The sequence below is a fragment of the Erythranthe guttata genome, chromosome 8 (genome assembly GCF_056151865.1).
Source record: "Erythranthe guttata isolate IM_541 chromosome 8, IM_541, whole genome shotgun sequence".
NCBI lineage: Eukaryota > Viridiplantae > Streptophyta > Magnoliopsida > Lamiales > Phrymaceae > Erythranthe > Erythranthe guttata.
In genome coordinates this window covers 13,374,576-13,385,580 of record NC_142540.1, presented here as the reverse complement: position 1 = coordinate 13,385,580, position 11,005 = coordinate 13,374,576, and the positions used below count along the sequence as shown (strand labels likewise).

General features: G+C 31.7%; 1 protein-coding gene and 1 pseudogene across 3 annotated transcripts; both read left to right on the top strand.

The window, feature by feature from the left end:
• The first annotated feature begins 1,102 nt into the window (after nt 1–1,102).
• On the top strand, nt 1,103–3,594 carry LOC105970559 (germacrene-D synthase-like; annotated as a pseudogene). The gene is made up of 7 exons (XR_016033152.1): nt 1,103–1,245; nt 1,365–1,635; nt 1,794–2,175; nt 2,346–2,564; nt 2,669–2,807; nt 2,910–3,158; nt 3,262–3,594. The product of XR_016033152.1 is annotated as a germacrene-D synthase-like (transcript).
• A 2,290-nt stretch (nt 3,595–5,884) lies between these two features.
• Nucleotides 5,885–10,423, top strand: LOC105970625 (CAAX amino terminal protease family protein). Of its 2 annotated transcripts, none has more exons than XM_012995456.2 (4): nt 5,885–6,155; nt 7,280–7,438; nt 7,761–7,970; nt 9,890–10,423. In XM_012995456.2, the coding sequence occupies exons 1-4, from the start codon at nt 5,985–5,987 to the stop codon at nt 10,229–10,231; spliced, it is 882 nt and encodes a 293-aa protein (XP_012850910.2). In that variant the 5' UTR covers nt 5,885–5,984; the 3' UTR covers nt 10,232–10,423. The 2 variants fall into 2 exon arrangements, with proteins under 2 accessions (XP_012850910.2, XP_088678040.1); XM_088821914.1 differs by lacking the exon at nt 5,885–6,155 and adding an exon at nt 6,307–6,577.
• The last annotated feature ends 582 nt before the right edge of the window (nt 10,424–11,005 follow it).

Here is an 11,005-nt window from a genome sequence, read left to right as displayed (position 1 = left end):
CAGTAAAATTACTGTGAAAACAATGCATTAATCTTATTGTCTTACACTGCAATAGTAAATATCTTTTACCTTTTATTTTCATAATTTTTTTTTTTAAATACAACACAGTAAAATTATCGCTAATATTAATGTCTGAGATAGTATTAGTATTAACACACTAATATTACTGTCTTAACAACAATATTATTGTCTAAGACAGTAATATTGTTGTCTAAGACATTAATATTGCAGTCCAACACAACAATATCACTACATATTGTTAACACAACAATATAATTCTATGGCGTTAATAAAAAAATAATTAAAAAGTCAACGACGAGACCACTGTTGACCGGCAGTAGCGGGAAAAAGTTTCAAGAAAAAAAAAGTAACGGAGGCAAACCAGAGGTGACTGTCAAAATTAGGTTAGAAGTCAAAATTAGTTAAGTGATTGATGAAATTGGAGTTAAATTATGGTTTAAATAATGAAATTAGGATGAATTAGGGTTTCAAAGGGTTAAGAATAATTTTGGTATATTTAAGAGAGCTTACCTTAGTAGCAAATAAGTGCTGGATGAGGTTATATATTTGCAAGATAAAAAAATATAATATAGAATATGTTTCTTTTAACTAAGTGTCCTTGTCATTTACCTTTTTGCAATTTTGCCCTTTAACCAAAGATATATAATATTAAATAAATATCTTAATTAAAATAATTAAATAACCCAAATTAAAAAATATAAATAGCATGTCGAAAATATGAATTACTAAAACTCTGTAGAATTAGAGATTATGCAAGTGTGCCCAATTATGGTTAAAAATAAGAGTTTGGTTGGTGAGCAGAAACTTCCATTTTTATTTTCTTCCTATTTTTGTATTTATAGAAGTGAGATTTAATGATTGATAATTTATAAAAAAAAAAAAAAAATGAAAAATCTTGGGGAGGACCACAGCCTTTTTTGTTTCAAATATTTTAGTCGTGTGGCATTATACACTGATGATTTTGGAGATAGGTCTATAAATACCTAATAAATGAACCACATTGCTTCAAATTAATACAATCAAATAATTCAATATATAAACAATTAATTCTTGTATTCCTAGCTATTAGTTCATGAAGTGTATGATATACAAATGCCTCAATTATCATCAGCTGTTCCAATTTCACCTAGCAATGTCTGTTTAGAGGATGCTCGTCGTCCATCCGTGACATATCATCCATCCGTTTGGGGAAATCATTTTCTTAAATATACTTCTCGTGTCACGGTATTTTAATAATTAATTTAATTTCAGACTTAATTATTAATTACTATGTTAATTTGTTATTTTTTGTGATGTCGTCGTTACAAACATGCTTATTAATCTTTAATTAATTATTTGTGCAGGAAATATCTGTTGCTGAAAATGAAGAGCTCGAAAGACAGAAAGAAAAGGTGAGGGCACAAATATTCCAAGATGATTCGTTACTTCATAAATTGCAACTCGTTGATGCAATCCAACGGCTAGGAGTGGCTTATCATTTCGAAGATGAAATCGAGAAATCCTTGCGTTACATATACGATGACGAAGACATCAATACTAATAATAGTAACGATCTCAATTTTGTTGCTCTTCGCTTTCGTTTGCTTAGACAACAAGGCTACTATGTACCATGTGGTGAGAGTATAATTAATTATAATTAATTGAATAATTAATTAATTACACTTGATCTCATGCATATTATATATTTAAGTGAAACTTCTCTCCAATTAATCATCATCATATATACATATAATTAATTAATTAATTTATCCGTTTTAATAAATAATTAACAGATGTGTTCAACAAATTCATGGATGAAGAAGGGAATTTCAAGGAGTCAATAGCAAATAACATCGAAGCAATTTTGAGCTTATACGAGGCGGCTCATCTTGGAATAGACGGTGAGGATATTCTCGACAAAGCAATATCGTTTTGCTCGTCTCTTCTTGAATTGCATTTGGTCTACCAAAAGAACAATTATCACTATCTTGCTAAACAAGTTAGTGAATCTTTGAATATCCCGATTCGCAAAAGCGCGATTAGGTTCGGGGCAAGGAAATTCATTTCTATTTACCAAGAAAACGAATCCCACAATAAAACACTACTGAATTTCGCAAAATCGGACTTCAACATCGTACGGAAGATACATCAGAAAGAGCTCAGCGATCTTACTAGGTAATTAGCACAAGGCCGACGTAACATTAATTATATGTTATTTAATTAATTAGCATGAAATTAAATGAAATGATTGTAATATATATATATATATATATATATATATATATATATATATATATATATATATATATATATATATATATATATATATATATATATATATATAGGTGGTGGAAGGATTTAGACTTTGCAAATAAATTGCCATTTGCAAGAGATAGAATGGTGGAATGCTATTTTTGGATAGTGACAGTTTACTTTGAGCCAAAACACCACATTGCTAGAAGAATTCTGACCAAAGTCATTGCGTTGACTTCAATTATCGACGACATTTACGATGTCCATGGAACCTTGGATGAACTCCAGCTCTTCACCGATTTTATTCAAAGGTATTATTGTCGTTTGCATCTAATTGAACTTAATTAATACCCATTATATTGTATTGCAATATTTATGATTTTTTTATTTTGTTTTGTTACCGTACGTCGGCCAGTTGGGACGATAATGCGTTGGAGCAGTTACCGGAATACATGAGAATATGTTGCACTGCCCTCTTCGATGTTTATCTTCAAATTGAAGTTGAAATGAGAAAAACGGACACTTTGTACCGTGTACACTATGCAAAAGAAGAGGTTAATTAATTGATGTAGCTAATTAATCTTGACCAATGAATTAATGAATTAATAAGCATTATTAATAATCTTAATTAATAACATTATATATATTATTTGCAGATGAAGAAATTGGTGAGGGCGTATTTGGAAGAAGCAAAATGGTGTTACACTAAGTATACACCAACGATGGAAGAATATATGAAGATTTCATTAGTAAGTGGTGCTTATATGATGTTGTCCACAACTTCAATTGTTGGTATGGGAAATCAAGTAACTAAGGAAGACTTCGATTAAATCACATCTCAACCGTTGATCGTACGAGCATCTTCCGTGATTTGTAGATTAAGGGACGACATGGTAGGGCATGGGGTAAGTCATTAGTAATTTAATATACATACATATATACATACCCTCATTTTGTAATTGTATGAGTTTAATGAAGTTATTAATAAGTTAATTGAATTGCATACAGTTTGAAGAGAAACTAACAGCAGTGGAGTGTTACATGAACGAGAATGGTGGGTCGAAAACGGAGGCTTTTTGCGGAATTCGAAAAACAAGTGAAGAAAGCGTGGAAGGATATAAATAAAGAATGCATTGGATCAACTGCATCATCTTTTCCGATACTCTCGTGCGTTCTCAATCTTGCTCGTTTAATTAATCTTCTTTATAGTGACGAAGATGGATATACCAACTCCAACGCCAAGACTAAAGAGATTATACAAAGTGTACTCGTTGAGCCTGTTACGATTTGATCAGTGGAAAACTATGCTTAGAGATTAAAATTAATTAATAATCTATATGAAATATATATATATATGTGTGTTATCTGTTTAGTGATTAATCGGAATTGTACAATTTCATGATATGTTGAAGCCTAGTAAAGTACTCTATATCTCTCTTATTATAGATATATATATTTTTTAATTCAAATTATTTGTCATTTTAGAGTTTTAATAAAGCATTAATTGCATTTTTATCAATTTTATCCCTTATTACTCTTAATTAGTTAATTAAAAAATAATTAATAACAACGGTATTCTAGTATTTACTACGTTATATTTGATATAATTTATGCATATTTATTGAATATCTTAATATACATGTAACCACTCAAAACGACGTATAATATGGGAGAGAGGGAGTATTGATTATTTGTTTCATTATTTAGTATGTTTATCATAAATTATTTAGTATATTGTAGGAGAGGTTGTGATCCCCAAAAACAAAAAATAATGCAATATTTTAAATTACATATTCTTATCTATGATTCTAGGGTGTAAACGAGCTAAGTAGACTCGAAAAAAGCTCGAACTCGAACTTGAGTTCAAATTTCTGTATGAGTCGGGCTTGAACTCTTTTTTAGTTGTTCGTGAATTCACGAGCCGGTTCACGAGCGCTTTCTTTTATTTATTTTTTATTTATATTAATATAACAATATAAATGTTATTATATTGTTTATTATTTAAGCGGTATTGAAGGCAAAAACAATTGGTATATCAAATAGCCGTCCTCTTTTTTAAATTTGTATTATTTTATGTTTAACATATATTTTATATATTGACACTCGGTGAGTATATATATATATATATATATATATATATATATATATATATATATATATATATATATATATATATATATTTCAATATTATTTTATAGATTTTTTTATTTCGATTTGTACTATCATTTATTTACACAATTATTTTCTTCCTTTTGTTGAATGCGACCCTACAAGTTTGCAACGCACGGGCATGATTACTAGTATGGTTAAAATAGGAAAAGCCACATCATTTATATTATTTACAACACTCCCCTTTGGAGATTCCTATCGAGCCACTATTTTAATTTTCATGTTGCCTCATTAAAACCATTCGAGTAATAAAAACCAAGTGCAAAAAAAAAAAACACCAGTTAGGAAAAAGAGTACAACATACAATATTTCTAATCAACATATGTTGCCTCGTTAAAACATTGGCGAGTAACGAAAATCCTGGAAAAAATAAACTTTGCACGAAGCAAAAAGAGTACAACAAGGCACCAAAGTATCTTCTGGATACTGATTACTTACACAGTACTCTCCCTCAAATTAGCTTCCCCTAATGTCTACAAGGGAGCGAGCTCGAATAACATACACAAACCAATAGCATTATCATGCTTCATAATGTGGCCTTTAAACAAAGATTTGATAAACAGGTCAATGTAGTTATCCCAACTCATTTATATGCAGGACCATAATTGTTTGAGTACGTATTGCTGATTAAAAGAAACTTTAAAACTATGCGCTTGGAGTTGTCACATTTAATGAAGTTCGTCTTCATTTTCTCAATGCATGATGCATTAACGTGAAATACAATTTCACAGGATCTTTTGTGTTAGTCAATTCACTGAAATTTCGAACATGCCCAATAATGACTTCAGGCTATGTGCATTCACGCACTATCTCGTGAAGCTAAATTTCTACATAATTCTACTAAGTGACCTAAGGTACATTTCACATACCTCAAAGGCATAACTATTTTACGAATACTAAATCATAGATTTTGGGAACAAGCTTTGTGTGATATGACTTATGGTTAATTTCGGTATGACCGATGAGCTTTGTATCTTTGACTAATGCATATGGCATATCGATGATGTGAGCTACGTCTACCTAACAAATTTACCGAAAATGCCAAATCATATCGAGTACATGGAGTTAAGTACACTAATGCACATATTGCATTTAGACATGGCACTTCTGGTGCTAGCAATTCACTGTCCTCCTCCATGGGACGGGATGAATCTTGCGACCTATTCAATAGTCAAATTTCCGTAGGTGTTATTCGATAATTTTGCTTTCCATAAAATCTCCCAGATGTAATTCGATTGATGGACAAAAATCTGATCGATTGATAAATTTTAAGTCTGTAGAGACCACAAATTATTCTCCTCGATATCTTCAGTCTCGAGCTCAAATTTCAAGCATTGAGTTGTTGCTTGACTTGTTCAGGAGTCTGAGTCAAGTTTATGTCCTCGATATAAACTATAGTAATAGGAACAATAAAAACCCATTGTTGGTGCAAGGTGCAAAGTGCAAAAAGTGTATTTAACACTAATTCTCTATCAAATTATTGTTATCCCAACAAAAAAATAGGACTAGGTGAAGAGTTATTGTAGAAGGGAAGTGCAGAAAATATATAGGAAGGAGATGAGATGACCACTATTTCTCTGCTGAATGTCTTCCCCACCACCAACAACAACTTCAGCAAACCTAATCATAATAAAAAACAACTTCTCTTCAACTCCAATTTCCTCAGCAGCAGCAGCAGCAGAGCTTCTTCTTCCTGCAATTGCCGTTCCACAAAAAATGAAAATACTTCGGAGGTCAATTTCGATATTACATTTCTTTCAATTTATTTTTTTTACTCTTATTTTATCTCTCTCTCTCTCTCTCTCTCTCAAGTACTATTTCTAGAATGCTCTTCTTCTGAAATTATGCAATCCGCACAAACAAATCTTACTGCTTTCTTTCCAATTTCTCCTGCGTTTTCGTTTTCTACACTTTTTTATTTTTATTTTTGCCCTAACCTTTCAATTTTTGGTGATTTTAAAAAAAATTGGTTTGAATTCATCATGCAAATTGATGATGTTTTACAACTTCTTTTGGAGCTCTGTAATTGTTATATTTTCACGTGAAGTGATTTTGGATCAACTCAGAATTGATGATGTGGTGAAATGAATCTACTATGTATTGCAAGATTAGAATCTGTTCTTTTGAGAAGGGAAGATGCTTTTCAATACTACAAGTACAAAATCATTCCAACTTTATTTCGATTGTCTATGTTAGTTTCTTGATCGACAATCCACACGTTTACATCTGTTTCGAGCCATCGATTAGAATTCTCACTTAATGTGCAATTATCATTTAATCTTTAATTTGAACTGTCAAGGTTTTGTTTATTTATGTCAATGATATTTTCAAGTGATATTTTTTTTGGCTGCAATTAAATATTTCTTTCCAAAAGTCAAACCCAAAGAACTGATTGATTATGCACAAGTCAAATAATTAGGGAAGTCATATCGCAAAGCAGATGTAGGTGTACAGTTGATAAATGTTAATGTACCGATATGCAAGATTCTTAATGTATAGATTGTGTTACTCAATTGTAATTGGCATATGGTATCATTTTCTTGAATTTGGTTTTAAATAGCTGCATTCTGATGGATGAGTGAAAGTTGAAAAATAGAGATTTAATCTGATTTTGAATATTATAAGGTTGCTAGAAACTAGATTTTCTTGGATTGTTAGTTGTTCATGAGTAGAAAAACAGTATGTATGTGGAATTTGACCTTTTCTCCGTTCATATCTTTTATGGCTTTGTTTTGGTTGGTAAGATAAGTCGTAGTTGATTAAATAATCTTGTGAACCAACCACACGAGGCCGATGTCAATTAGTTTATCATTAAAAAGAATATTGTAACATCGTTTTTTTTCCGTTCTTATAACAGGGATTTTCAGTTCTCAAAACAAATACTGAAGGTGACATTGGAAGTGTATGGAGTTCGATGGGATTTTATATGTTCAGCATCCACATTCCTTTGAGTTATGGTGGTTTATCTGCTGCTGCCAATTTATTAAATCAACCAGTTCTCGATCCACAGACTGAGGTAAGTTTTTTTTGCCATTTCTGATACAAAAGCTGATGAATGAAATGTGCATGCAATTGATAATATCAAAAGCTAATATCAAATTTATGCCTTCAAAGGCAAGTTTCCAAAATGTTTCCAAAAAGAAAAAAAGGAGAAAAAAAAAGTTCTGAAATAATTTGATCACTATGTTGACTTGGAATTATTTTGGTTCAATAAACGTCAAATTTGAGTGCATAGATAAGAGGTTTGGAAAAAGAAGTAAGATTTGTTTTAAAACTCTTGTCTTCATTCGGAGCTGTCGGTACTAAGGATAGAACTCTTTTTGTTGTTTCCAGCACAGGCACTGTTAATACTTGGAATTCAAATATTGGAGCTTAGCATTGTTCTGCTGCTTCTAAAGTATCCACAGGAGCCTCGGTATAATCTGTCAGATTTCTTTAATGCTATCAAAGAGAGGAGTGGGTTACTAGCATCAGTGCTTGGTTTTGGTTTTCTTCTTTCATTGGTTTTTGCTGCTTCGTATTTTGCTGACAGTTTGATGGGGCCCAAGGTAAGATTATTCCCTTTTCACTCAATCAAATGCATTAATATTAAACTTAACGAACGTGCTTATTGAAATTCCAATTACTTTTAGTTTTTTTCTGTTTCTACACATAATAATATGCATAAGCATGAAACTATCATCACTAGCTTTGCTTTCAGTTCTCATAACCAAACATATAATACTTATATTAGATATTGGGAAATGATGAGGTAGGCATGAAAATTACGGTTCTACTTTATCGGTCTGACCCCCTCATTGTTAATCAAAGATTAAAAAGTACAACATATGCAATAGAGTCTAAAGAGCTAAGTGCGAATATAATCTCAAGACTCGTACTACGTTCTATGAATGTACTAGAGGTCATTTCAAATGACTCCATATAGAGTGGATTTTTCACATCCACTAGAATTATCCTAAAAAAATAAAATCCATTGTTAAATCAACTCATCTAAACAGTCTCAATGGTTTTATTATGATGGAATTGAAATCCTTAGTTACATATTTTTCAATCCAAATAAAGAATTCTTGTGGATTTTGACTTAGCTCTGTACTTATTTCAAAATACTAAATACAGTTAAACCTCTATAAATTAATACAGTCGGGACCAAAGAAATTCTACTAATTTAGCGAATTATTAAATTATCGAGTTAATAATTTAACACGTTCTATTTATGTTGGTATCTCTATGCAGCATCGACATCGTTCCGTAAGTCGTGAAGGTAGTATTACCAGATATAACTGTAACCAAAAGGACCAGCCCAATTTATTTGAGAATGCAAATCAAAGTGTTAACTCAACTAACGTGGTCGTTGTAGAACACGTATAGAATATCTCTAATGTATGAGTGAAGTTCCAATTCTCAATGAATTCAAATGACTAGATTTGCTCCAATAGAGAAACTAACACTCAATTCCAAGTTTCAAAGAAAATCTATTAAAAAAAAAGGTTTAAAAGAAAATGAACCTTCTAATTTAAAAATCTCCCTTAATTTCTTTGGTCCTATTTTTTTTTTTTTTTTTTTCCATTGAAATCCTATAATTGTCTCGAGATGGCATCCTCAGATACTTTGCAACCAATTAGCTGTTGTAAAAGTATACACATGAGATGTAAATCCAGTAAACAGACACATCACTTATAGATACAAATAAACATATCACGCAATTACCGGGTTAAAAGTATACACATGAGATGTACCATGAACTAAGCCAACAAAAAGATGCCGTAGGATTAAGGTTTCGTCAATTTGTCTAACTTATGTTGGTTAGTTTAATTTGAAGAGAGTGATTGAATAAGTTTATCTCTCTCTTTTGTTATGTAAAACCACTGTGTTATGAAAGTTAACATTGCATCTTGATTATGATCTTCTAGGTTCTTTATGTTTCACCTTCGCCCACTTTTTCTTATTATAATATTTATTTATTATTTATTTTTTTGTTTCGGATAGGGTGGTGTAGGGTGAGGTTTTCAGTGGGAAAATAATATTTATTTATTATTTATGGTAACTCGTAGCAATTAATTGACATTATATTTATAAGGAACCGCATTTTGTATTGATATAAGAAGTATCTGAATTTATTTACTTTATTATTTTTCTGTACCTTTTTTTTTATTACATTGTAGTAAGCACACCAACACATTCCGACATACACGGGTGGAAACTGTTTTCACCCGTTTGTCGAAGGTCGGATATAGACACCACACATCGCTTAAAGGCCTAATGGTGGTGCATTGTTGTTGTTGATTTGCTGTGCTTTTTTTTCTTTTTTTGTTACTCTTCAATTTGGTTTGGAGTGTTATTTCAATTTTATTATTTGCTTTTGTTCATCTAGACAAAAATGTTATACGAAATTTCGATTCATTTGATAGAGATTGATCTCTTCAGACTCTAGTTAAATCACTTAACCTGGGATTTCATGAATTTACAGGACGTTAACAATCCGTTTCTAAAGGAAATAATTTCGAGTGGGTCAAGCTCCACAGCAGCCTGCATTCTCGTCTATTGCTTTGTGACTCCGTTTCTGGAAGAAGTTGTATATCGAGGATTTCTTCTAACTTCTCTTTGCTCCAAAATGAAATGGCAGAAAGCAGTTATAATCAGTTCAATTGCTTTCAGTGCAGCTCACTTCTCTGCTGATAATTTCATACAACTTTTCATTGTCGGGTTTGTTCTTGGTTGCTCTTATTGTTGGACAGGTAACCTAACTACATCTTTAGCCATACACTCCCTCTACAATGCTCTCGTCTTGTTTTCCACATTTGTATCTTAAGTGTTTGTTTCAACATTTTGGAATTGGTCTGAATTTTTTTTTTGGGTCGATCCGAAATTATTGGACTAATCGACTACCAAATAAGACCTGACTATTTAATTACACACCCCTCTATTGGGATGGTAAATATTTATGAGAACATTGAGTGTGAATCAAACTCATGTTTGAATTGAGACTATTTTCCAGTGAAAATGATGTCTACGAACTGAGGCTACCGTTGTACGGTGATTTTCCATCAAGACTAATTTACTAACTAAGCCCATCTTTTTCCACCTATTTTTTGACAAGCATATTCCCGAGTTTCTCCCATGACGATGTTTGTAATGATTTTTGCAATTCTTGGTTACGATTTGCAAACTCTTGCCATGGTGGTATTTTTCTGCAACACTAAGGTGGTGGTGGTATTTTCTATACTTATGATGGTTGTTGAATGACACCTCAACGAAAAACTTAAGTTTTTAGTGAAATGTATCATTTTATATTAATATTTTCAATACGTTCCCTCAAGTACATACGAATTACATTTGAAGCCTTTTGTACTTGAAATATTTGAAATGGGTGGCGGTGGCCTGACTCTGATATCAAAATCGTATTGAATGTCCACCTTAAGCTTAAACTTTTGGTTGAGATGGTCATTCAACAATGGTGTAGTGGTGATGATTTTTGCAGATTCACTTTTGATTCAAAGGCCAACTTTGTTTGAAGCGAAACGACTCAAAAGATAATAAAAACTCATTCCATTCAACTACGACAGAAGTTGCATATGGCCGATCC